Genomic DNA, 27,546 nt, shown 5'->3' with positions numbered 1-27,546 from the left:
TATAATACTGCCCCCTATGTACAAGAATATTACAACTATAATACTGCCCCCTATGTACAAGAATATAACTACTATAATACTGCCCCCTGTGTACAAGAATGTAACTACTATAATACTGCCCCCTATGTACAGGAATATAACTACTATAATACTGCCCCCTATGTACAGGAATATAACTACTATAATACTGCCCCCTATGTACAAGAATATAACTACTATAATACTGCCCCCTATGTACAAGAATATAACTACTAAAATACTGCCCCCTATGTACAGGAATATAACTACTATAATACTGCCCCCTATGTACAAGAATATAACTACTATAATACTGCCCCCTATGTACAAGAATATAATACTAGAATACTGCCCCCTATGTACAAGAATATAACTACTATAATACTGCCCCTATGTACAGGAGTATAACTACTATAATACTGCCTCCTATGTACAAGAATATAACTACTATAATACTGCCCCCTATGTGCAGGAATATAACTACTATAATACTGCCCCTATGTACAAGGATATAACTATTATAATACTGCCCCTATGTACAAGGATATAACTATTATAATAATGTCCCCTAGGTACAAGAATATAACTACTATAATACTTCCCCCTATGTACAGGAACATAACTACTATAATACTGCCCCCTATGTACAGGAATATAACTACTATAATACTGCCCCTATGTACAAGGATATAACTATTATAATACTGCCCCTATGTACAAGGATATAACTATTATAATAATGTCCCCTATGTACAAGAATATAACTACTATAATACTGCCCCCTATGTACAAGAATATAACTACTATAATACTGCCTCCTATGTACAAGATAATAACTACTATAATACTGCCCCCTATATACAAGAATATAACTACTATAATACTGCCCCTATGTATAGGAATATAACTACTATAATACTGCCCCCTATGTACAAGAATATAACTACTATAATACTGCCCCCTATGTACAAGAATATAACTACTATAATACTGCCCCCTATGTACAAGAATATAACTATTATAATACTGCCCCTATGTATAGGAATATAACTACTATAATACTGCCCCCTATGTACAAGAATATAACTACTATAATACTGCCCCCTATGTACAGGAATATAACTACTATAATACTGCCCCCTATGTACAGGACTATAACTACTATAATACTGCTCCCTATGTACAAGAATATAACTACTATAATACTGCCCCCTATGTTCAAGAATATAACTAGTATAATACTGCCCCCTATGTACAAGAATATAACTACTATAATACTGCCCCCTATGTACAGGAATATAACTACAGGCAGTCCCCGGGTTACATACAAGATAGGGACTGGAGGTTTGTTCTTAAGTTGAATTTGTATGTAAGTCGAAACTGTATATGTTATAATTGAAGTTCTGGACATTTTTTTTTCTTTTGTCCCAGTGACAATTGGAGTTTCAAAATTTTTGCTGTAATAGGACCAAGGATTATCAATAAAGCTTCATTACAGACACCTTACAGCTGATCATTGCAGTCTGGGGCTATAGTAAAGCATCCAGAAAGCTTCACCAGAGGTCACAGTGGGCAGAGGGGTCTGTCTGTAACTATGGGTTGTCTGTAAGTCGGGTGTCCTTAAGTAGGGGACCGCCTGTACTATGATACTGCTCCCTATGTACAAGAATATAACTACTATAATACTGCCCCCTATGTACAGGAATATAACTACTATAATACTGCTCTCTATGTACAAGAATATAACTACTATAATACTGCCCCCTATGTACAAGAATATAACTATTATAATACTGCCCCTATGTACAGGAATATAACTACTATAATACTGCTCCCTATGTACAAGAATATAACTACTATAATACTGCCCCCTATGTACAGGAATATAACTACTATAATACTGCCCCCTATGTACAAGAATATAACTACTATAATACTGCCCCCTATGTACAGGAATATAACTACTATAATACTGCTCCCTATGTACAAGAATATAACTACTATAATACTGCCCCCTATGTACAGGAATATAACTACTATAATACTGCTCCCTATGTACAAGAATATAACTACTATAATACTGCCCCCTATGTACAGGAATATAACTACTATAATACTGCTCCCTATGTACAGGAATATAACTACTATAATACTGCCCCCTATGTACAGGAATATAACTACTATAATACTGCCCCCTATGTACAAGAATATAACTACTGTAATACTGCCCCCTATGTACAGGAATATAACTACTATAATACTGCCCCCTACGTACAGGTATATATTATATAATCACACTATGGCGCTTCCTGCAGGTGTGTATCATCTATTATCTTCCTGACAGCGGATGATGGGTGTTGTTCCCGCTTGTCACCTTGTGCTATTGTGATAATATTTGCTCTCTGGTCATTACTTTATAACGACTGTAATGAATTGTGTCCTTCGCCCCAGAACGAGTGAATTATTTTATGGTTAACCCTTTGGAGACCTGGGAACACTTCTTAAAGGGGCGCTCCAGTAATTTACCCTGGAGGTGATTAATGATGATGACACCGGGGCTGTTACCTGTAGCGCAGGTCGTCGTCCTCGCCTCCCCAGCCCCAGTAGTTGTTGGAATATCCGTTCACCTTCTCAATTTGCTTCCTGGTCATGGCGGTGACACCTCCGAAGTATCCTTCATACCTTAATCTAAGGGGGAAAGCAGGCGGGAGTCAGGAACGACAATCTACTTGTGTAGAGAAATGAATTTTCGGATTGCAATGTGTTTTTAAGATGCTTGTTATCAATCCCATGATCCCTCAGCTTGGCTTTACATGACTAGAGACAGAACCATCACTGCTGATCATTGTTACTAATAACAATTTTACCAGAGTGAACATGTTTTACAGCAGTGCAGTAAAGCGTATACATATAGGCTTTATTAACTCCGCACATCTTGGCTCACAATATGTAATTAGAGATTACAACAATGAGTGATGACGAGTGCCAAGATTAATAATCACTGTTCTTTCTTGTCCTTATCACTTGCCAAACAAAATGTTTACGGGTCATGTCATTTCTACAGGAAGGCGATGGTTACGTTTTACAGTATTTACAATATTTAATGCTGTGCGCTCAGGTTACTGGAGGGTCGGGAGGGTCGGGACACATGGAATATAACAATGGAGACCAGGAGAAAATTTCACTTTGATTTCAATATCCGTTTAAAATCTGACTGTCTGTATCCACCACTAGGGGGAGCTGATGCCCTAATACATATACAGACTTCAATATTAACACAATATAGTTGCCAATCGCTAAATAGGATCTTGGAACAAGACCAAACACAATGGTAAACCTTAGAGATTCCAATTTTTTTCTTTCATTGCTTTTTTACTTTTTGATTTTCTTCCCTGTTGCTTTTTTTCTTACGTTTTTTCTTTCTTCCCTCCTCACCTCACCCTTCTTATCTCCTCACCCTTCTTATCTCCTCACCTCACCCTTCTCATCTCCTCGCATCACCCTTCTTCCCTCCTCGCATCACCCTTCTTCCCTCCTCGCATCACCCATCTTCCCTCCTCGCATCACCCATCTTCCCTCCTCGCCTCACCCATCTTCCCTCCTCGCCTCACCCATCTTCTTTCCCCGCCTCACCCTTCTTCTTTCCTCGCCTCACCCTTCTTCTTTCCTCGCCTCACCCTTCTTCTTTCCTCTCCTCACCCTTCTTCTTTCCTCGCCTCACCCTTCTTCTTTCCTCGCCTCAACCTTCTTCTTTCCTCGCCTCAACCTTCGTCTCTCTTCTGTCCTCCCCTCACCCTTCTTCCCTCCTCGCCTCACCGGCTTCCCTCCTCGCCTCACCCTTCTTCTTTCCTCGCCTCACCCTTCTTCTTTCCTCGCCTCACCCTTCTTCTTTCCTCGCCTCACCCTTCTTCTTTCCTCGCCTCAACCTTCGTCTCTCTTCTCTCCTCCCCTCACCCTTCTTCTTTCCACGCCTCACCCTTCTTCTTTCCTCGCCTCACCCTTCTTCTTTCCTCGCCTCACCCTTCTTCTTTCATCGCCTCACCCTTCTTCTCTCCTCGCCTCACCCTTCTTCTCTCCTCGCCTCACCCTTCTTCTTTCCTCGCCTCACCCTTCTTCTCTCCTCACCTCACCCTTCTTCTCTCCTCGCCTCACCTTTCTTCTCGCCTCACCCTTCTTCTCTCCTCACCTCACCCTTTTTCTCGCCTCACCCATCTTCCCTCCTTGCCTCACCCTTCTTCTTTTCTCGCCTTACCTTTCTTCCCTCCTCGTCTCACCCTTCTTCTCTCCTCGTCTCACCCTTCTTCCCTCCTCACCTCACCCTTCTTCCCTCCTCGCCTCACCCGTTGTCTCTCCTAGCCTCAACCTTTGTCTCTCTTCTCTCCTGCCCTCACCCTTCTTCCCTCCTTGCCTCACCGGCTTCCCTCCTCGCCTCAACCTTCGTCTCTCTTCTCTCCTCCCCTCACCCTTCTTCCCTCCTCGTCTCACCCTTCTTCTCTCCTCGTCTCACCCGTTGTCTCTCCTTGCCTCAACCTTTGTCTCTCTTCTCTCCTGCCCTCACCCTTCTTCCCTCCTTGCCTCAACCTTAGTCTCTCTTCTCTCCTCCCCTCACCCTTCTTCCCTCCTCACCTCACCCTTCTTCCCTCCTCGCCTCACCCGTTGTCTCTCCTTGCCTAAACCTTTGTCTCTCTTCTCTCCTGCCCTCACCCTTCTTCCCTCCTTGCCTTACCGGCTTCCCTCCTCGCCTCAACCTTCATCTCTCTTCTCTCCTCCCCTCACCCATCTTCCCTCCTCACCTCACCCTTCTTCCCTCCTAGCCTCACCCGTTGTCTCTCCTTGCCTCAACCTTTGTCTCTCTTCTCTCCTCCCCTCACCCTTCTTCCCTCCCCTCACCCTTCTTCCCTCCTCGCCTCACCCTTCTTTTCTCCTCGCCTTACCCTTCTTTTCTCCTCGCCTCACCCTTCTTTTCTCCTCGCTTCACCCTTCTTTTCTCCTCGCCTCACCCTTCTTCTCTCCTCGCCTCACCCTTCTTCTCTCCTCGCCTCACCCTTCTTCTCGCCTCACCCTTCTTCTCGCCTCACCCTTCTTCTCGCCTCACCCTTCTTCTCTCCTCGTCTCACCCTTCTTCCCTCCTCACCTCACCCTTCTTCCCTCCTAGCCTCACCCGTTGTCTCTCCTTGCCTCAACCTTTGTCTCTCTTCTCTCCTGCCCTCACCCTTCTTCCCTCCTTGCCTTACCGGCTTCCCTCCTCGCCTCAACCTTCATCTCTCTTCTCTCCTCCCCTCACCCATCTTCCCTCCTCACCTCACCCTTCTTCCCTCCTAGCCTCACCCGTTGTCTCTCCTTGCCTCAACCTTTGTCTCTCTTCTCTTCTCTCCTCCCCTCACCCTTTTTCCCTCCCCTCACCCTTCTTCCCTCCTCGCCTCACCCTTCTTCTCTCCTCGCCTCACCCTTCTTCTCTCCTCGCCTCACCCTTCTTCTTTCCTCGCCTCACCCTTCTTCTTTCCTCGCCTCACCCTTCTTCTTTCCTCGCCTCACCCTTCTTCTTTCCTCGCCTCACCCTTCTTCTTTCCTCGCCTCACCCTTCTTCTTTCCTCGCCTCACCCTTCTTCTCTCCTCGCCTCACCCTTCTTCTCTCCTCGCCTCACCCTTCTTCTTTCCTTGCCTCACCCTTCTTCTCTCCTTACCTCACCCTTCTTCTCTCCTCGCCTCACCTTTTTTCTCGCCTCACCCTTCTTTTCTCCTCGCCTCACCCTTCTTCTCTCCTCGCCTCACCCTTCTTCTCTCCTCGCCTCACCCTTCTTCTCGCCTCACCCTTCTTCTCGCCTCACCCTTCTTCTCGCCTCACCCATCTTCCCTCCTTGCCTCACCCTTCTTCTTTTCTCGCCTTACCTTTCTTCCCTCCTCGTCTCACCCTTCTTCTCTCCTCGTCTGACCCTTCTTCCCTCCTCACCTCGCCCTTCTTCCCTCCTCGCCTCACCCGTTGTCTCTCCTTGCCTCAACCTTTGTCTCTCTTCTCTCCTGCCCTCACCCTTCTTCCCTCCTTGCCTCACCAGCTTCCCTCCTCGCCTCAACCTTCGTCTCTCTTCTCTCCTCCCCTCACCCTTCTTCCCTCCTCGTCTCACCCTTCTTCTCTCCTCGTCTCACCCTTCTTCCCTCCTCACCTCACCCTTCTTCCCTCCTAGCCTCACCCGTTGTCTCTCCTTGCCTCACCCTTCTTCTTTCCTCGCCTCACCCTTCTTCTTTCCTCGCCTCACCCTTCTTCTTTCCTCGCCTCACCCTTCTTCTCTCCTCGCCTCACCCTTCTTCTCTCCTCGCCTCACCCTTCTTCCCTCCTAGCCTCACCCGTTGTCTCTCCTTGCCTCAACCCTTGTCTCTCTTCTCGCCTGCCCTCACCCTTCTTCCCTCCTTGCCTCACCGGCTTCCCTCCTCGCCTCAACCTTCGTCTCTCTTCTCTTCTCTCCTCCCCTCACCCTTCTTCCCTCCTCGCCTCACCCTTCTTCTTTCCTCGCCTCACCCTTCTTCTTTCCTCGCCTCACCCTTCTTCTCTCCTCGCCTCACCCTTCTTCTCTCCTCGCCTCACCCTTCTTCTCTCCTCGCCTCACCCTTCTTCTCTCCTCGCCTCACCCTTCTTCTCTCCTCGCCTCACCCTTCTTCTCTCCTCGCCTCACCCTTCTTCTCTCCTCGCCTCACCCTTCTTCTCTCCTCGCCTCACCCTTCTTCTTTCCATGCCTCACTCTTCTTCTCTCCTCACCTCACCCTTCTTCTCTCCTCGCCTCACCCTTCTTCTCTCCTCGCCTCACCCTTCTTCTCTCCTCGCCTCACCCTTCTTCTCTCCTCGCCTCACCCTTCTTCTCTCCTCGCCTCACCCTTCTTCTCGCCTCGCCTCACCCTTCTTCTCGCCTCGCCTCACCCTTCTTCTCGCCTCGCCTCACCCTTCTTCTCGCCTCGCCTCACCCTTCTTCTCGCCTCGCCTCACCCTTCTTCTCGCCTCAACCTTCTTCTCGCCTCACCCATCTTCCCTCTTGCCTCACCCTTCTTCTTTTCTCGCCTTACCTTTCTTCCCTCCTCGACTCACCCTTCTTCTCTCCTCGTCTGACCCTTCTTCCCTCCTCACCTCACCCTTCTTCCCTCCTCGCCTCACCCGTTGTCTCTCCTTGCCTCAACCTTTGTCTCTCTTCTCTCCTGCCCTCACCCTTCTTCCCTCCTTGCCTCACCAGCTTCCCTCCTCGCCTCAACCTTCGTCTCTCTTCTCTCCTCCCCTCACCCTTCTTCCCTCCTCGTCTCACCCTTCTTCTATCCTCGTCTCACCCTTCTTCTATCCTCGTCTCACCCTTCTTCTATCCTCGTCTCACCCTTCTACTTTCCTCGCCTCACCCTTCTACTTTCCTCGCCTCACCCTTCTACTTTCCTCGCCTCACCCTTCTACTTTCCTCACCTCACCCTTCTACTTTCCTCGCCTCACCCTTCTACTTTCCTCGCCTCACCCTTCTACTTTCCTCGCCTCACCCTTCTTCTTTCCTCGCCTCACCCTTCTTCTTTCCTCGCCTCACCCTTCTTCTTTCCTCGCCTCACCCTTCTTCTTTCCTCGCCTCACCCTTCTTCTTTCCTCGCCTCACCCTTCTTCTTTCCTCGCCTCACCCTACTTCTCTCCTCGCCTCACCCTTCTTCTTTCCTCGCCACACCCTTCTTCTCTCCTCACCTCACCCTTATTCCCTCCTTGCCTCACCTTTCTTCTCGCCTCACCCTTCTTCTCTCCTCGCCGGCTTCCCTCCTCGCCTCAACCTTCGTCTCTCTTCTCTCCTCCCCTCACCCTTCTTCCCTCGTCTCACCCTTCTTCTCTGCTCGTCTTACCCTTCTTCCCTCCTAGCCTCACCCGTTGTCTCTCCTTGCCTCAACCTTTGTCTCTCCTTGCCTCAACCTTTGTCTCTCTTCTCTCCTGCCCTCACCTTTCTTCCCACCTTGCCTCCCCGGCTTCCCTCCTCGCCTCAACCTTCGTCTCTCTTCCCTCCTCGCCTCACCCTTCTTCTTTCCTCGCCTCACCCTTCTTCTTTCCTCGCCTCACCCTTCTTCTTTCCTCGCCTCACCCTTCTTCCCTCCTCGCCTCACCCTTCTTCCCTCCTCGCCTCACCCTTCTTCCCTCCTCGCCTCACCCTTCTTCTCTCCTCGCCTCACCCTTCTTCTCTCCTCGCCTCACCCTTCTTCTCTCCTCGCCTCACCCTTCTTCTCTCCTCGCCTCACCCTTCTTCTCTCCTCGCCTCACCCTTCTTCTCTCCTCCCCTCACCCTTCTTCTCTCCTCCCCTCACCCTTCTTCTCTCCTCGCTTCACCCTTCTTCTCTCCTCGCCTCACCCTTCTTCTTTCCTCGCCTCACCCTTCTTCTCTCCTCGCCTCACCCTTCTTCTCTCCTCGCCTCACCCTTCTTCTCTCCTCGCCTCACCCTTCTTCTCTCCTCGCCTCACCCTTCTTCTCTCCTCGCCTCACCCTTCTTCTCTCCTCGCCTCACCCTTCTTCTCTCCTCGCCTCACCCTTCTTCTCTCCTCGCCTCACCCTACTTCCCTCCTCGCCTCAACCTACTTCTCGCCTCACCCTACTTCTCTCCTCGCCTCACCCTTCTTCTCTCCTCGCCTCACCCTTCTTCTCTCCTCGCCTCACCCTTCTTCTCTCCTCGCCTCACCCTTCTTCTCTCCTCGCCTCACCCTTCTTCTCTCCTCGCCTCACCCTACTTCCCTCCTCGCCTCAACCTACTTCTCGCCTCACCCTACTTCTCTCCTCGCCTCACCCTTCTTCTCTCCTCGCCTCACCCTTCTTCTCTCCTCGCCTCACCCTTCTTCTCTCCTCGCCTCACCCTTCTTCTCACCTCGCCTCACCCTTCTTCTCACCTCGCCTCACCCTTCTTCTTTCCTCGCCTCACCCTTCTTCTCTCCTCCCCTCACCCTTCTTCTTTCCTCGCCTCACCCTTCTTCTTTCCCTGCCTCACCCTTCTTCTTTCCTCGCCTCACCCTTCTTCTTTCCTCGCCTCACCCTTCTTCTCTCCTCGCCTCACCCTACTTCTCTCCTCTCTTCACCCTTCTTCTTTCCTCGCCTCACCCTACTTCTCTACTCGCCTCACCCTACTACTCTCCTCGCCTCACCCTACTTCTCTCCTCGCCTCACCCTACTTCTCTCCTCGCCTCACCCTACTTCTCTCCTCGCCTCACCCTACTTCTCTCCTCGCCTCACCCTACTTCTCTCCTCGCCTCACCCTACTTCTCTCCTCGCCTCACCCTACTTCTCTCCTCGCCTCACCCTTCTTCTCTCCTCGCCTCACCCTTCTTCTTTCCTCGCCTCACCCTTCTTCTTTCCCTTCCTCACCCTTCTTCTTTCCTCGCCTCACCCTTCTTCTTTACTCGCCTCACCCTTCTTCTCTCCTCGCCTCACCCTTCTCCTCACCCTTCTTCTCTCATTGCCTCACCCTTCTTCTCTCATTGCCTCACCCTTCCTCTCTCTTTGCCTCACCCTTCCTCTCTCATTGCCTCACCCTTCTTCTCTCCTCGCCTCACCCTTCTTCTCTCCTCGCTTCACCCTTCTTCTTTTCTCACCTCACTCCTTTCCTCCTCGCCTCACCCTTATTCTTTCCTCGCCTCACCCTTATTCCCTCCTTGCTTTCCCTCTATTATCCACTTCCAGTAATCTATGCTGCGCCTCTCTTAGTCTCCTATTACTCAGTGGAAACAGTCAGCACAGTCCGTCTATTCATGTGCTCCGCATTCCTTCCTCCAGGACTCTACAATTATCTCTGGATGAAACGTCTGGGTGCTTTCCTATAATAATAACAGGAGGAGCCATCCAGGAGGAAGAGACACCTGCTCCTCACCTGTACCCGGTGACATTGCGGCCCACCACCAGGTGTTTGGGTTCACTGTCACAGAGGTAAGTGTTGAAGTCGTTTTCCGGGACCAGGTCCACGTCATGGAATATGAAGCAGTCCCAGTTATATTCCTTTAATGCCTCCAGGTATCCAATGTTCAGGAGCTTGGCTCGATTAAACTTCACATCTCCGGCCTGCAAGATGGAGGAAGTCATAAAGTATAATTCTGCTGCTGCAGAGCTGAACTCTCCCAGCACCCCCTGCTTGTTCAGTAGCTTCTACATGATAGAAGCTTAGTTATTACAAGCCGAGCTCCCACCTGATGGATGACGTAGATGGCGTAGTCCAGCTGCTGCCTCTGGAGGAAGGGGTGCAGGTTATCCAGCAGGTACAGGAGGTGTTTCTCCCGGTTGCGGTGAGGGATCAGGATGGCCACCTTCTGCTGGGCCCTACAGCTCTCCGGCTGGTGGCGACCATTGTGCACCATGGGAAACTTCTTCTGTACATCCTCCAGACTTAGGTTTGGGGGAAATGTGAGCGGCACAACCCCCTCTGTGACAAATGACAATAATTTATATATATATCAAGGCAATAAAATATGAACATGTCACAGCAACACAACAAAGCATGTAAATGACTGTGTACATTTTACAGCAGCACTGTAAAGTGTATGCCTTCTGCAGCACTATACAGTAAAGTACGGTAGTACAGCAGCAGTACAGTAAAGTATACACATTACAGCAGTACAGTAAAGTGTATACACATAGAGTACATATTACAGCAGTAAAGTTTGTATGTACTGCAGTAAAGTGTGTGTACATCACAGCAATACAGTAAAGTGCATACATATTACAGCAGTAAAGTGTGTGCACAAATTACAGCAGTACAGTAAAGTGTATACACATCACAGCAGTCAGTAAAGTGTATACACATCACAGCAGTCAGTAAAGTGTATACACATCACAGCAGTACAGTAAAGTGTATACACATCACAGCAGTCAGTAAAGTGTATACACATCACAGCAGTCAGTAAAGTGTATACACATCACAGCAGTCAGTAAAGTGTATACACATCACAGCAGTACAGTAAAGTGTATACACATCACAGCAGTCAGTAAAGTGTATACACATCACAGCAGTCAGTAAAGTGTATACACATCACAGCAGAACAGTAAAGTGTATACACATCACAGCAGTAAAGTAAAGTGTATACACAACACAGCAGAACAGTAAAGTGTATACACAACACAGCAGAACAGTAAAGTGTATACACATCACAGCAGTACAGTAAAGTGTATACACATCACAGCAGTCAGTAAAGTGTATACACATCACAGCAGAACAGTAAAGTGTATACACATCATAGCAGTACAGTTAAGTGTGTACACATCACCGCAGTAAAGTAAAGTGTATACACAACACAGCAGAACAGTAAAGTGTATACACAACACAGCAGAACAGTAAAGTGTATACACATCACAGCAGTACAGTAAAGTGTATACACATCACAGCAGTCAGTAAAGTGTATACACATCACAGCAGAACAGTAAAGTGTATACACATCACAGCAGTACAGTAAAGTGTGTACACATCACAGCAGTACAGTAAAGTGTGTACACATCACAGCAATACAGTAAAGTGTGTACACATCACAGCAGTACAGTAAAGTGTATACACATCACAGCAGTCAGTAAAGTGTATACACATCACAGCAGTCAGTAAAGTGTATACACATCACAGCAGTCAGTAAAGTGTATACACATCACAGCAGAACAGTAAAGTGTATACACATCACAGCAGTAAAGTAAAGTGTATACACAACACAGCAGAACAGTAAAGTGTATACACAACACAGCAGAACAGTAAAGTGTATACACATCACAGCAGTACAGTAAAGTGTATACACATCACAGCAGTCAGTAAAGTGTATACACATCACAGCAGAACAGTAAAGTGTATACACATCACAGCAGTACAGTTAAGTGTGTACACATCACAGCAGTAAAGTAAAGTGTATACACAACACAGCAGAACAGTAAAGTGTATACACAACACAGCAGAACAGTAAAGTTTATACACATCACAGCAGTACAGTAAAGTGTATACACATCACAGCAGTCAGTAAAGTGTATACACATCACAGCAGAACAGTAAAGTGTATACACATCACAGCAGTACAGTAAAGTGTGTACACATCACAGCAGTACAGTAAAGTGTGTACACATCACAGCAATACAGTAAAGTGTGTACACATCACAGCAGTACAGTAAAGTGTATACACATCACAGCAGTCAGTAAAGTGTATACACATCACAGCAGTCAGTAAAGTGTATACACATCACAGCAGTCAGTAAAGTGTATACACATCACAGCAGAACAGTAAAGTGTATACACATCACAGCAGTAAAGTAAAGTGTATACACAACACAGCAGAACAGTAAAGTGTATACACAACACAGCAGAACAGTAAAGTGTATACACATCACAGCAGTACAGTAAAGTGTATACACATCACAGCAGTCAGTAAAGTGTATACACATCACAGCAGAACAGTAAAGTGTATACACATCACAGCAGTACAGTAAAGTGTGTACACATCACAGCAGTACAGTAAAGTGTGTACACATCACAGCAATACAGTAAAGTGTGTACACATCACAGCAGTCAGTAAAGTGTATACACATCACAGCAGAACAGTAAAGTGTATTAACATCACAGCAGTACAGTAAAGTGTGTACACATCACAGCAGTACAGTAAAGTGTGTACACATCACAGCAATACAGTAAAGTGTGTACACATCACAGCAGTACAGTAAAGTGTACACATCACAGCAGTACAGTAAAGTGTGTACACATCACAGCAGTACAGTAAAGTGTGTACACATCACAGCAGTACAGTAAAGTGTATACACATCACAGCAGTAATGCTCCATTGTGTCTGGCAGTCATTTCATCACAGCTGTCTAATAACTACAGGAAGATGAATGTTTAGTTTTACAATATTTAATGCTGTACACTCAGGTTATAGAAGAAGGGCTGGGACCCCCGTTATATAATCAGGACTGGTAGCGTCCAGTCCTCCAGGCATCTCGCACAGCCAACCAGAACACTGACAGTACTGCCCCGGGTCAAAAACAGAGCGACTTTCAGGATTGAAGACTCTTTAATGGGTCGGGCATTGACTTACAGACCTGGTGATGAATGTGGTTTCCCATCGGAAGTCTCAGGTAGAAGGTCTCTTACGGTGCAGGAATTTAATAATTTGGAACATTAAATCAGCCCTAAAGATCCACAAAAATTAAAGGGGTTGTCCAACACTGTGTCCAAAGCTTTGACGTCGGCCATATTGGTTGTCACTGTTACCAGAACTGCCGTCCCGCTCCATCCTCTGCTTGTCTAAGCAGATGTTTGGATATTTGTTGAGTGAAGCCCCTGGGATTATGACCCTGAGATTATAGATATTAGATAATACCAGGAGGACACAAGACAAGGGCTGGAGAAGAGATAGCGATAGGTCCTGCAAACAGACATCATATAGGACATCTGGGCGGCCTCACTAATGTCACCTGATGATGGTCCAGCTGCTGAGCCCAAGGGGATATTCTTAACTCTTTAGGATTTTATCAGGATTATCATGTACACCACATGGAAACGTGGGGACGTGATTTAGATTATTACCCCCAGGAAAGTAACAAAAACCCAGTGAGGACCCCTGGGATCTGTCTATGTCCCCTTGTGGTAGACCACAAAACACTGTGACAGCGCACCATACGCTTGCAGATCTCGTCTGATTTTTTGAGAACATATTTTTAATGTTTGACGGCTTTTGCAAAAATAGGAAACTAACAAAAAAAAAAAAGACTCAATTTTTTAGTGTAGTCAGCTTCCCCCAAAATATATTGATAGTGCTCTGTTCCGCTATAATGCAGATGTGGACCAGACCACTGTACACATACAAATGGGGATTCTGACTACAATTTCAATCAGTACAGTCACTTAACTAGGGAATATTTTGTCTACTTCAGCAATGATGTATAAAGCAGGGAAAAAAATAGTAGTAAGCTAACAAAGAGCTAATGAATAGTGAAGATACTGCATTGAATATGCAGGGAGGGGGCATCACTATTTATCATCTCTGCCCATTACTAATCCACACCCTTATTAAACATTCTTATCATACTTTTGTCATGATATCACAGAATCCTTCATGCGTATGTGAAATGTCCGGTCAGAGTATGCTGAGAGTTGTAGTTTCGCAATGGCTACTGGCTGGAGATCACTGCCTCTATAATATATGACCAAAAACCACAGGGGAACCATCCACAGGGTCCGAAATACTGACCCAAGGAGAACCCCGGGTCATAGAAGATAATGTATGGGGTAAGGGAACTTTACACTTACACCTATAACATCATCTACTTTCTATTGGGCCCCATAGGCTTGTGCATGGTCAGGATGTAATACCACACTTAACCTGTAGTGGCCGCTGCTGGGAAAAAGAACTCTGTGATCGGCTGTAGACATCGATAGCCGATTACTGAGTGTGGATTAAGTCTAGAGAAGTTCAGCTTATCTAGATTTATCATATTGCCAACAGGTTGTGTTTTTCTCACAATTTCACGGGGGGAGGGGTATTCCTACAAGTAGGGACTGGAAGCTGTGGTGGACCCTGCCCAGTCACTATATACTCACTGAGCTGTCGGGATAGCACCGGGCAGATCTTTGTGTCCTCCTCATTCTTGATGACAGATGACGTTCTTATGTCCTCAGATTTTTTCTCCGAGGACGACGCACACTTCCAGAAGTTGTCTACCACAGTTCTGTATTTGGGGGTGTAGCGGGTGCTGTCCCTTACGTAGAAGCTAGCCCAGCCTACGATGGTTAGGCACGCGGAAATGAAAAGCAAGAGGCGGAACTGGCAGAGGAAGTTTCCAATGGTGCTGGTCATCCCCATCGTGGCCACCAACACTCTTCAGGACCAAGCAAGCTGAGCCCAAGTGGAGACGGGAGATCAGCGGCGACTCCTTCAGGTCACCTCCTCGACCACTCACATACAACATCCATCTCAGAAGCAGACTGAAGCGATGAACACCGCACCATCATCATCTGACCTGCACATATAGAATGAGAAAGATGATGGTTACCTAGGCAGGAATGACCTAACTCCTCCTGGTGGTAACAGACAACTTACCAGAAAGGAGTGTAATCGGGATCATCTCTATGACCTTACCAGCACAATAGTTATGGATGTTATTAAGGGGCATCTATACGCCCCAAGACACAATCTTTATGTTTCCAGATGCAGCTCTACACCCCCAGCTGACATCTGGCATAGAGATAGCTCCCATTATGGTCCCTGCAGCTCAATATGTCAATGAGCCCCCTCCCAAATTTAAACTGCGGGTTGAGACCTCTCTCATGTGCTACTTATCTTGTGTCGTAGGTTTGTGTTCTTGTAATAGTTTGTAGTCAGTTATAACTCATAATAAATGGAACTATCAGAAAATGGGAACCGCAATGGGGACGCACGTAGCCCCACTTTCATTAATATCTTGGAGCTGTGTAGAGAAGGTTAAGTGTCACACACCTCCAGTGCACTTGGAGAATCTACAATCCTGGAATGTAAACCCATATCTCACAGTCCTGTTGCTGATAAGAACATACACAACAATATGATTACACATCTCACCAGAAACAATGCATAACGCTTCAAGGAGCACAGAGCACAGCAGTGTGAGGACACGCCCACAATGCACCTGGAGAAGCAAAATAAATGCAGATTTCACAGTGCTGCTGCTACTAACAAGATCCCCAAAGGCCTGATTAAAACATCTCTTCAGGAACAAAATGTAACACTTACATAGTTAATACGGTTGATACAGTAAAAGATACATGTGCAGCAAGTTCAACCAAGGAAGGGAAGGGATATAATGGAAACAACTCTATGTTATAACATAATCGTCAATGTTATTTTAAAGCAAAAAGGCGTCAAGACTCTTCTTGAAGCTCTCTGCTGTCCCTGCTATGCTCTTCTCCTGAGCTCTCTGCTGTCCCTGCTGTGCTCTTCTCCTGAGCTCTCTGCTGTCCCTGCTGTGCTCTTCTCCTGAGCTCTCTGCTGTCCCTGCTGTGCTCTTCTCCTGAGCTCTCTGCTGTCCCTGCTGTGCTCTTCTCCTGAGCACTCTGCTCTCCCTGCTGTGCTCTTTTCCTGAGCTCTCTGCTGTCCCTGCTGCGCTCTTCTCCTGAGCTCTCTGCTGTCCCTGCTGTGCTCTTCTCCTGAGCACTCTGCTCTCCCTGCTGTGCTCTTTTCCTGAGCTCTCTGCTGTCCCTGCTGTGCTCTTCTCCTGAGCTCTCTGCTGTCCCTGCTGTGCTCTTCTCCTGAGCTCTCTGCTGTCCCTGCTGTGCTCTTCTCCTGAGCTCTCTGCTGTCCCTGCTGCGCTCTTCTCCTGAGCTCTCTGCTGTCCCTGCTGTGCTCTTCTCCTGAGCACTCTGCTCTCCCTGCTGTGCTCTTTTCCTGAGCTCTCTGCTGTCCCTGCTGTGCTCTTCTCCTGAGCTCTCTGCTGTCCCTGCTGTGCTCTTCTCCTGAGCTCTCTGCTGTCCCTGCTGTGCTCTTTTCCTGAGCTCTCTGCTGTCCCAGCTGTGCTCTTCTCCTGAGCTTTCTGCTGTCCCTGCTGTGCTCTTCTCCTGAGCTCTCTACTGTCCCTGCTGTGCTCTGCTCCTGAGCTCTCTGCTGTCCCTGCTGTGCTCTGTCCCTGAGCTCTCTGCTGTCCCTGCTGTGCTCTTCTCCTGAGCCCTCTGCTGTCCCTGCTGTGCTCTTCTCCTGAACTTTCTGCTGTCCCTGCTGTGCTCTTCTCCTGAGCTTTCTGCTGTCCCTGCTGTGCTCTTCTCCTGAGCTCTCCGCTGTCCCTGCTGTGCTCTTCTCCTGAGCTCTCTGCTGTCCCTGCTGTGCTCTTTTCCTGAGCTCTCTGCTGTCCCAGCTGTGCTCTTCTCCTGAGCTTTCTGCTGTCCCTGCTGCGCTCTTCTCCTGAGCTTTCTGCTGTCCCTGCTGTGCTCTTCTCCTGAGCTCTCTACTGTCCCTGCTGTGCTCTGCTCCTGAGCTCTCTGCTGTCCCTGCTGTGCTCTGTCCCTGAGCTCTCTGCTGTCCCTGCTGTGCTCTTCTCCTGAGCCCTCTGCTGTCCCTGCTGTGCTCTTCTCCTGAGCTTTCTGCTGTCCCTGCTGTGCTCTTCTCCTGAGCTTTCTGCTGTCCCTGCTGTGCTCTTCTCCTGAGCTCTCCGCTGTCCCTGCTGTGCTCTTCTCCTGAGCTCTCTGCTGTCCCTGCTGTGCTCTTTTCCTGAGCTCTCTGCTGTCCCAGCTGTGCTCTTCTCCTGAGCTTTCTGCTGTCCCTGCTGTGCTCTTCTCCTGAGCTCTCTGCTGTCCCAGCTGTGCTCTGCTCCTGAGCCCTCTGCTGTCCCTGCTGTGCTCTTCTCCTGAGCTTTCTGCTGTCCCTGCTGTGCTCTTCTCCTGAGCTCTCCGCTGTCCCTGCTGTGCTCTGCTCCTGAGCTCTCTGCTGTCCCTGCTGTGTTCTGTCCCTGAGCTCTCTGCTGTCCCTGCTGTGCTCTTCTCCTGAGCCCTCTGCTGTCCCTGCTGTGCTCTTCTCCTGAGCTCTCTGCTGTCCCTGCTGTGCTCTGCTCCTGAGCTCTCTGCTGTCCCCGCTGTACTCTGTCCCTGAGCTCTCTGCTGTCCCTGCTGTGCTCTTCTCCTGAGCCCTCTGCTGTCCCTGCTGTGCTCTTCTCCTGAGCTGTCTGCTCTCCCTGCTGTGCTCTGCTTCTGAGCTTTCTGCTGTCCCTGCTGTGCCCTGCTCCTGAGCTTTCTGCTGTCCCTGCTGTGCCCTGCTCCTGAGCTTTCTGTTCACCCTGCTGTGCTCTTCTCCTGAGCTCTCTGCTGTCCCTGCTGTGCTCTTCTTCTGAGCTCTCTGCTGTGCTCTTCTCCTGAGCTCTCTGCTGTCCCTGCTGTGCCCTTCTCCTGAGCTCTCTGCTGTCCCTGCTGTGCTCTGCTTCTCGGCTCTCTGCTGTCCCTGCTGTGCTCTTCTCCTGAGCTCTCTGCTGTCCCTGCTGTGCTCTTCTCCTGAGCACTCTGCTGTGCCCTTTTCCTGAGCTCTCTGCTGTCCCTGCTGTGCTCTGCTTCTCGGCTCTCTGCTGTCCCTGCTGTGCTCTTCTCCTGAGCTCTCTGCTGTCCCTGCTGTGCTCTTCTCCTGAGCACTCTGCTGTGCCCTTTTCCAGAGCTCTCTGCTGTCCCTGCTGTGCTCTTCTCCTGAGCTCTCCGCTGCCCCTGCTGTGCTCTTCTCCTGAGCTCTCTGCTGTCCCTGCTGTGCTCTTTTCCTGAGCTCTCTGCTGTCCCTGCTGTGCTCTTCTCCTGAGCTCTCTGCTGTCCCTGCTGTGCTCTTCTCCTGAGCTCTCTGCTGTCCCTGCTGTGCTCTTTTCCTGAGCTCTCTGCTGTCCCAGCTGTGCTCTTCTCCTGAGCTTTCTGCTGTCCCTGCTGTGCTCTTCTCCTGAGCTCTCTGCTGTCCCTGCTGTGCTCTGCTCCTGAGCTCTCTGCTGTCCCTGCTGTGCTCTGTCCCTGAGCTCTCTGCTGTCCCTGCTGTGCTCTTCTCCTGAGCCCTCTGCTGTCCCAGCTGTGCTCTTCTCCTGAGCTTTCTGCTGTCCCTGCTGTGCTCTTCTCCTGAGCCCTCTGCTGTCCCTGCTGTGCTCTTCTCCTGAGCTTTCTGCTGTCCCTGCTGTGCTCTTCTCCTGAGCTCTCCGCTGTCCCTGCTGTGCTCTGCTCCTGAGCTCTCTGCTGTCCCTGCTGTGTTCTGTCCCTGAGCTCTCTGCTGTCCCTGCTGTGCTCGTCTCCTGAGCCCTCTGCTGTCCCTGCTGTGCTCTTCTCCTGAGCTCTCTGCTGTCCCTGCTGTGCTCTGCTCCTGAGCTCTCTGCTGTCCCTGCTGTGCTCTGTCCCTGAGCTCTCTGCTGTCCCTGCTGTGCTCTTCTCCTGAGCCCTCTGCTGTCCCTGCTGTGCTCTTCTCCTGAGCTGTCTGCTCTCCCTGCTGTGGTCTGCTTCTGAGCTTTCTGCTGTCCCTGCTGTGCCCTGCTCCTGAGCTTTCTGTTCACCCTGCTATGCTCTTCTCCTGAGCTTTCTGCTGTCCCTGCTGTGCTCTTCTTCTGAGATCTCTGCTGTGCTCTTCTCCTGAGCTCTCTGCTGTCCCTGCTGTGCCCTTCTCCTGAGCTCTCTGCTGTCCCTGCTGTGCTCTTCTCCTGAACTCTCCGCTGTCCCTGCTGTGCTCTGCTTCTCGGCTCTCTGCTGTCCCTGCTGTGCTCTTCTCCTGAGCTCTCTGCTGTCCCTGCTGTGCTCTGCTTCTGAGCACTCTGCTGTGCCCTTTTCCTGAGCTCTCTGCTGTCCCTGCTGTGCTCTTCTCCTGAGCTCTCCGCTGCCCCTGCTGTGCTCTGCTTCTGAGCTCTCTGCTGTCCCTGCTGTGCTCTTCTCCTGAGCACACTGCTGTCCGCGCTGTACTCTGCTTCTGATCTCTCTGCTGTTCCTGCTGTGCTCTTCTCCTGAGCTCTCTGCTGTATCTGCTGTGCTCTTCTCCTGAGCACTCTGTTGTCTCTGCTGTGCTCTTCTCCTGAGCTCTCTGTTGTCCCTGCTGTGCTTGGCCCCTGAGCTCTCTGTTGTCCCTGCTGTGCTTGGCCCCTGAGCTCTCTGTTGTCCCTGCTGTGCTCTTCCCCTGAGCTTTCTGTTGTCTCTGCTGTGCTCTTCTCCTGAGCTCTCTGTTGTCTCTGCTGTGCTCTGCTCCTGAGCTCTCTGCTCTCCCTGCTGTGCTCTTCTCCTGAGCTCTCTGCTGTCCCTGCTGTGCTCTGCATCTGAGCTCTCTGCTGTCCCTGATGTGCTCTTCTCCTGAGCTCTCTGCTGTCCCTGCTGTGCTTGGCTCCTGAGCTCTCTGATGTCCCTGCTGTGCTCTTCTCCTGAGCTCTCTGCTGTCACTGCTGTGCTCTTCTCCTGAGCACTCTGCTGTGCCCTTCTCCTGAGCTCTCTGCTGTCCCTCCTGTGCTCTTCTCCTGAGCTCTCTGCTGTCCCTGCTGTGCTTGGCTCCTGAGCTCTCTGCTGTCCCTGCTGTGCTCTTCTCCTGAGCTCTCTGCTGTCCCTCCTGTGCTCTTCTCCTGAGCTCTCTGCTGTCCCTGCTGTGCTTGGCTCCTGAGCTCTCTGATGTCCCTGCTGTGCTCTTCTCCTGAGCTCTCTGCTGTCCCTCCTGTGCTCTTCTCCTGAGCTCTCTGCTGTCCCTCCTGTGCTCTTCTCCTGAGCTCTCTGCTGTCCCTCCTGTGCTCTGCTCCTGAGCTCTCTGCTGTCCCTGCTGTGCTCTGTCCCTGAGCTCTCTGCTGTCCCTGCTGTGCTCTTCTCCTGAGCCCTCTGCTGTCCCTGCTGTGCTCTTCTCCTGAGCTGTCTGCTCTCCCTGCTGTGGTCTGCTTCTGAGCTTTCTGCTGTCCCTGCTGTGCTCTTCTCCTGAGCCCTCTGCTGTCCCTGCTGTGCTCTTCTCCTGAGCTGTCTGCTCTCCCTGCTGTGGTCTGCTTCTGAGCTTTCTGCTGTCCCTGCTGTGCCCTGCTCCTGAGCTTTCTGTTCACCCTGCTATGCTCTTCTCCTGAGCTCTCTGCTGTCCCTGCTGTGCTCTTCTTCTGAGATCTCTGCTGTGCTCTTCTCCTGAGCTCTCTGCTGTCCCTGCTGTGCCCTTCTCCTGAGCTCTCTGCTGTCCCTGCTGTGCTCTTCTCCTGAACTCTCCGCTGTCCCTGCTGTGCTCTGCTTCTCGGCTCTCTGCTGTCCCTGCTGTGCTCTTCTCCTGAGCTCTCTGCTGTCCCTGCTGTGCTCTGCTTTTGAGCACTCTGCTGTGCCCTTTTCCTGAGCTCTCTGCTGTCCCTGCTGTGCTCTTCTCCTGAGCTCTCCGCTGCCCCTGCTGTGCTCTGCTTCTGAGCTCTCTGCTGTCCCTGCTGTGCTCTTCTCCTGAGCACACTGCTGTCCGCGCTGTACTCTGCTTCTGATCTCTCTGCTGTTCCTGCTGTGCTCTTCTCCTGAGCTCTCTGCTGTATCTGCTGTGCTCTTCTCCTGAGCACTCTGTTGTCTCTGCTGTGCTCTTCTCCTGAGCTCTCTGTTGTCCCTGCTGTGCTTGGCCCCTGAGCTCTCTGTTGTCCCTGCTGTGCTTGGCCCCTGAGCTCTCTGTTGTCCCTGCTGTGCTCTTCCCCTGAGCTTTCTGTTGTCTCTGCTGTGCTCTTCTCCTGAGCTCTCTGTTGTCTCTGCTGTGCTCTGCTCCTGAGCTCTCTGCTCTCCCTGCTGTGCTCTTCTCCTGAGCTCTCTGCTGTCCCTGCTGTGCTCTGCATCTGAGCTCTCTGCTGTCCCTGATGTGCTCTTCTCCTGAGCTCTCTGCTGTCCCTGCTGTGCTTGGCTCCTGAGCTCTCTGATGTCCCTGCTGTGCTCTTCTCCTGAGCTCTCTGCTGTCACTGCTGTGCTCTTCTCCTGAGCACTCTGCTGTGCCCTTCTCCTGAGCTCTCTGCTGTCCCTCCTGTGCTCTTCTCCTGAGCTCTCTGCTGTCCCTGCTGTGCTTGGCTCCTGAGCTCTCTGCTGTCCCTGCTGTGCTCTTCTCCTGAGCTCTCTGCTGTCCCTCCTGTGCTCTTCTCCTGAGCTCTCTGCTGTCCCTGCTGTGCTTGGCTCCTGAGCTCTCTGATGTCCCTGCTGTGCTCTTCTCCTGAGCTCTCTGCTGTCCCTCCTGTGCTCTTCTCCTGAGCTCTCTGCTGTCCCTCCTGTGCTCTTCTCCTGAGCTCTCTGCTGTCCCTCCTGTGCTCTTCTCCTGAGCTCTCTGTTGTCCCTGCTGTGCTCTGCTCCTGAGCTCGGCTATTCCACACATTTAGGGCTCATTCACACAAACGTAATGGGAACCCATATGCGGCCGCACATCGGTCCCCACTGACGTCTATGGCGCCCGTTTACTTGCAGTGAGCAGACACTGTCTTACCGCACCGAAATATAGGACATATATGACACCGGATACTCGTTTCTCTTTGGGGAGGGTAGGGGTGAATGATGTACCCTAACAGTTCTTACAGCAGAAGGCTAGAGTCACCTCAATTTCTCCAAAGGCAGACTCCGCCCTCTTGTCTTGCTGACTCATTCCCCTTGATTGCATAACCACCAATCAGATAAGTCCCTATTCCGCAACCCAGTTACCCAAATCACCATTTGCTGTGTATTGACTACAAATAAACGTCCTTATCTTTGTAGATGTCATTACAGCCTTAAAGTCTTATCTCTTTCTTACATATCTCGTTAACCTATTTGCTTTAACTTTTACAGCGCTGTAAGAATAAATACAATAAAGACAACGTACAATAAAAAAAAGAACGCTTACTGAAGGCGGCACAGACAGTAAATAACTGCTCTTAGCTATAACAAAATAGAAGGGGTTAATAAAAATATTTTATTTCTATTTATCTCTTTCTGACTGTCTCTCTGACTGTCTCTCTAACTGTCTCTCTGTCTCTCTGTCCCCCTCTGTCTCTGACTTTCTCTGACTGTTTCTGACTCTGAGTGTCTCTGATTGATCGTGTCTGTCTGTCTCTGATTTTCAATGTCTCCGACTATCTCTGTCTTCTACTGTCTTTGACTGTCTTTGTCACTGACTGCCACCTTGTCTATGGGGAGATTTATCAGAAATGTCTGGTTTTCTCTGTCTCTTGTTTTCGACTGTCTCTGTCCCTGACTGTCTCTGACTGTGTCTGTGTGTTTATCTGTCTCTGTCTGTCTGAGTCTGACTGTGACTGCCTCTGACCATCTCTGTATTTGTCTCTGACTGTCACTTTGTCTATGGAGAGATTTATCAGAAATGTCTGAGAACAAAACTACTCCAGTTGCCCATGGCAACCAATCAGAGCACAAGTTTCATTTTCCCACAGCTGTTTATAAAATGACAGCTGATCTCTGATTGGTTTCCACGGGCAACTGGAACAGTTTTACCTCAGACATTTCTGATAAATATCCCGCTATCTCTGTCTCTATCCATCTTACCTCACACATAAGTGTCTTCTATACTATAGTAGCCAATCACAGCTCAGAGCTCATATTAATGACCTGTGGCAGCATAGCAGCCAATCAGGGCTCAGTTTCCAACTACTACAGCAGCAGCAGACAATGGCTCCTGTATATGGGGGGGGGGGGGGGGGTAATAAGTGGATTGTGTAAAGCGCTGGGTGAATATTTCAGCTTTCAGAGAGCGCTATGCAAAATTTGGTGATTGTAAACGCGATGGTGCAGATTCCTTTAGCAGACATTTATACATACATACATACATACATACATACACACACATACATACATACATACACATACATACACACATACATACATACATACACACACAGTGTCGGACTGGCCCACCAGAGTACCAGTGGATCCTCTGGTGGGCCCTGGCTCAATCCAATAATGAACCCCAGAGGTCAATCAGAAAACAACACAATTTGGAGGCTGCTAGAGTATATCCTGGGGGATAATGAAGAGTGGGCCCACAAATTGATTTTCTCTGGTGGGCCTAAGGAAACCCAGTCCGACACTGCATACACACACACACACACACATACATACATATATACATACTCACATGCATATACACACACACACACATACACATACACACATACACATAAATAAATATACACACACACATACATACATATATACATACTCACATGCATATACACACACACACACACACATACACATACACACATACACATAAATAAATATACACACACACATACATACACACATACATATACACATACATACACACACACACACATACATATACACAAACACATATACATACACACTTACATATATACATACTCTCACACACACACATACATACATATACATACATACACATAAATAAATATACACACACACATATACACACACACACATGTATGTATAGATACATATAAGATGGAGCCACTAGGAGCCGTCACCTGCTGCTGACCATACAAAGTATAACATAAAGTGTAATGGTAAGAGAAATCCCCATGTCAGACACATGATCTGATGTCTTCCATACAGGACACGTCAGAAGTAGCTGGACTTTCCCTTTATCTTCTATATCACGTTACACTTTTGCTATTGAGTCTTGTGACCGTCACATAATAGGTGTATTATGTTCTCCTCCAGCCTCTGCCTCTGTACAGAGAGGACGGGTCACAGGTGCATGGATGGAAGGAGCCGGATATTGAGGCTGTTGTGATTATTGGGTACAGGGTGGGGGACCTGCTGTGACTACTGGGGGGCAGGCGGTTACTTTCCAAAATCTAAGAGAGGTTTGTAGCTGTTGATTTTATAAAAACTTGACTTAAAAGTAAACCACACTGATCTTCCTTTATAAACACATCAGCCATGTGGTGTCTATCTTAAGAAGGGCTGCCCTTGTGCCCCTCCCAAAAATACATCATCAATATACTGAGTCCATAGGTCTCCACCCGGTGTCATGAGGTCACGTCATCGGAGAACACAACTGCCTCCCCCGAACCGGCCCAGTCACAAATTATCATAAGTAGGCGCGCAATGCCACCCCATGGCGGTTCCCGGAGCTGGTGGTAACACCTTCCAAAATGACTCCCAGCAAGACAAAAACTCAAGAGCCTTCTCTGCCTTGATATTTTTCTCTTCCCATAAAACCCCTTTACAAAATGCAACACTGCTTTGAGCCCCATTATATTATTTAAAGGTGGCGAGTGATCGGGTTGCGGCCTACCAGGGAAGAGAATCATCTCATAAACAAGTAAAAGGGAAGTTACAGAGAATAATAACAATCGTAAATTAGTAAAAGGGCAAATATGACATATGTAGAAGGAAGGCCATGGGATAGTCAGGAGAGGGGGGGCAGGTACGCTTCATCACGACGGAGGATGCGGAGGGGGTGGTAGGTGGCAAAGCTTTAAATCACGACGGGTTATTTAAAGCCCAGAAGAGCATAGAGGGTAGAGATGGAACGGGCAGAGACGGAGGAAGACAAACACCTCAGGTCAAAGGGCAGAACATCCCCATGGTGATGGTTATGTTCCAGTTCTACAGGTTCTACAACACCTCGTTGGGAACCAGAAGAGCTCCTCTGTGTGGTGATCTTAGAATTATCGGTGGAAGACCATGGAAGGAAAGTAAGCGGGAAGAGTGCAAGGTCACTCTCAGGTCCGACCCATAGTCCGATTGTCCAGCATCTTAGCTAAGGACGAAGCAACACAATATCCCGTGAGATCCCGTGTGAGGCCCAGTCCACCCTGTGTTTTCCTCCTAGGTATAGATTTAGCCTCCTTGGGGGGAGAAGAGGACCACAGCAAAGTGTGCAGGAATCATGGTACCTGAGCAAGCAATGACCTTGGGAGAGTCACTGGGAACGTTTGGGAAGGGTACAATAGTCTGGAGAGGACGGTCATCTTTATGCACGGCCCAACCATGAAACCTGCTTATGGGCCGCTTGTTTAGGGGATGAAGGAAACATCGGCAATTCATTGAGTAGGCTGGGATATTAATGGCCAAATGAAGGAATAAAGGGCCTGTAGAGTCTCCGTAATTTGGGGGTCCAGGTCGATGCTCATTATGGTTGATACAAATCCTTCCTGGTCTGGGTTGACAAGGGACTCCATGAGGCGAGCCAAGAAGTTGGTATAGATCTTGAAGTGTGTCATTGAGAAAAATTAGGCGATAACTCGTGCACTGCTGTGGGTCCTTCCCCTCCTTAGGTATGACCGTGACATGGACACATGGGAGGAAAGTGAACTGCGGTGGAGAGTGTGTATGAGGGGGTAGGTGCATCTTAAAGGAGGCAGTGTGTGCTGGGCTACCTATCTACTGAGGGCCAGTATGTGCTGGGCTACCTATCTACTGAGGGCCAGTGTGTGCTGGGCTACCTATCTACTGAGGGCCAGTATGTGCTGGGCTACCTATCTACTGAGGGCCAGTATGTGCTGGGCTACCTATCTACTGAGGGCCAGTGTGTGCTGGGCTACCTATCTACTGAGGGCCAGTATGTGCTGGGCTACCTATCTACTGAGGGCCAGTGTGTGCTGGGCTACCTATCTACTGAGGGGCAGTGTGTGTTGGGCTACCTATTTTCTGAGGGCCAGTGTGTGCTGGGCTACCTATCTACTGAGGACCAGTGTGTGTCGGGCTACCTATCTACTGCAGGCCAGCGTGTGCCGGGCTACCTATCTACTGAGGGCCAGTGTGTGCTGGGCTACCTATCTACTGAGGGCCAGTGTGTGCTGGGCTACCTATCTACTGAGGGACAGTGTGTGCTGGGATACCTATCTACTGAGGGCCAGTGTGTGCTGGGCTACCTATCTACTGTGCGCCAGTGTGTGTTGCGCTACCTATCTACTGAGGGCCAGTGTGTGCTGGGCTACCTATCTACTGAGGGCCAGTGTGTGCTGGGCTACCTATCTACTGAGGGCCAGTGTGTGCTGGGCTACCTATCTACTGAGGGCCAGTGTGTGCTGGGCTACCTATCTACTGAGGGCCAGTGTGTGCTGGGCTACCTATCTACTGAGGGCCAGTGTGTGCTGGGCTACCTATCTACTGAGGGCCAGTGTGTGCTGGGCTACCTATCTACTGAGGGCCAGTGTGTGCTGGGCTACCTATCTACTGAGGGCCAGTGTGTGCTGGGCTACCTATCTACTGAGGGCCAGTGTGTGCTGGGCTACCTATCTACTGAGGGCCAGTGTGTGCTGGGCTACCTATCTACTGAGGGCAGTGTGTGCTGGGCTATCTATCTAGGTAGGGAATCTGCCTGGTTCTCCTACAGTTTAGAGCTGATCATTAGGGATGTACGGGGGCATTTATACACACATATTTAAAAAATCATACAGTATTTATACATATTTCTATACTGACTAGCTGTAGATCCTGGTACTGCCTGGGATAGTAAATAACTGCTCTTTGCTAAAGCAAAATAGAATGGGTTGACAAAAAATATTTTATACGTATCTATCGCTCTTTCTGACTCTCTCTGTGTCTCTCTGTCTCTGACCGCCTCTGCCTCTGACCGCCTCTGCCTCTGACCGCCTCTGCCTCTGACCGCCTCTGCCTCTGACCGCCTCTGCCTCTGCCACTGACCGCCTCTGCCACTGACCGCCTCTGCCACTGACCGCCTCTGCCACTGACCGCCTCTGCCTCTGACCACCTCTGCCACTGACCGCCTCTGCCACTGACCGCCTCTGCCACTGACCGCCTCTGCCACTGACCGCCTCTGCCTCTGACCGTCTCTGCCTCTGACCTTCTCTGCCTCTGACCTTCTCTGCCTCTGACCTTCTCTGCCTCTGACCTTCTCTGCCTCTGACCGTCTCTGCCTCTGACCTTCTCTGCCTCTGACCTTCTCTGCCTCTGACCTTCTCTGCCTCTGACCTTCTCTGCCTCTGACCTTCTCTGCCTCTGACCTTCTCTGCCTCTGACCGTCTCTGCCTCTGACCGTCTCTGCCTCTGACCGTCTCTGCCTCTGACCGTCTCTGCCTCTGACCTTCTCTGCCTCTGACCTTCTCTGCCTCTGACCTTCTCTGCCTCAGCTGTGGCAGCTGCTACGGCTGCTCCCCCTGTTGTTACGACACTGCACATGGACAGTCAATGGTTTATATATATTAAAGGGGTATCCGGCCACGT

General features: G+C 49.7%; 1 protein-coding gene across 3 annotated transcripts in view; it reads right to left on the bottom strand.

The window, feature by feature from the left end:
- The window catches only part of B4GALT4 (beta-1,4-galactosyltransferase 4), a 60,474-nt gene that overhangs the window by 17,225 nt on the left and 15,703 nt on the right, over window positions 1-27,546 (bottom strand). For all 3 annotated transcript variants that reach the window (XM_072138907.1, XM_072138905.1, XM_072138906.1), the window contains 4 exons: window positions 14,557-14,975; window positions 10,184-10,416; window positions 9,871-10,058; window positions 2,584-2,706 (listed from right to left, as the gene is read on the bottom strand). In XM_072138907.1, coding sequence (XP_071995008.1) covers window positions 2,584-2,706; window positions 9,871-10,058; window positions 10,184-10,416; window positions 14,557-14,818 — 806 coding nt within the window. In that variant the 5' untranslated portion in view covers window positions 14,819-14,975. The remainder of the gene's footprint in view (window positions 1-2,583; window positions 2,707-9,870; window positions 10,059-10,183; window positions 10,417-14,556; window positions 14,976-27,546) is intronic.

The sequence above is a fragment of the Engystomops pustulosus genome, chromosome 2, assembly GCF_040894005.1.
Source record: "Engystomops pustulosus chromosome 2, aEngPut4.maternal, whole genome shotgun sequence".
In the NCBI taxonomy this organism is placed as follows: domain Eukaryota; kingdom Metazoa; phylum Chordata; class Amphibia; order Anura; family Leptodactylidae; genus Engystomops; species Engystomops pustulosus.
Note: the sequence above shows the minus strand (reverse complement) of the source record. Positions and strands in the feature narration are given on the sequence as shown.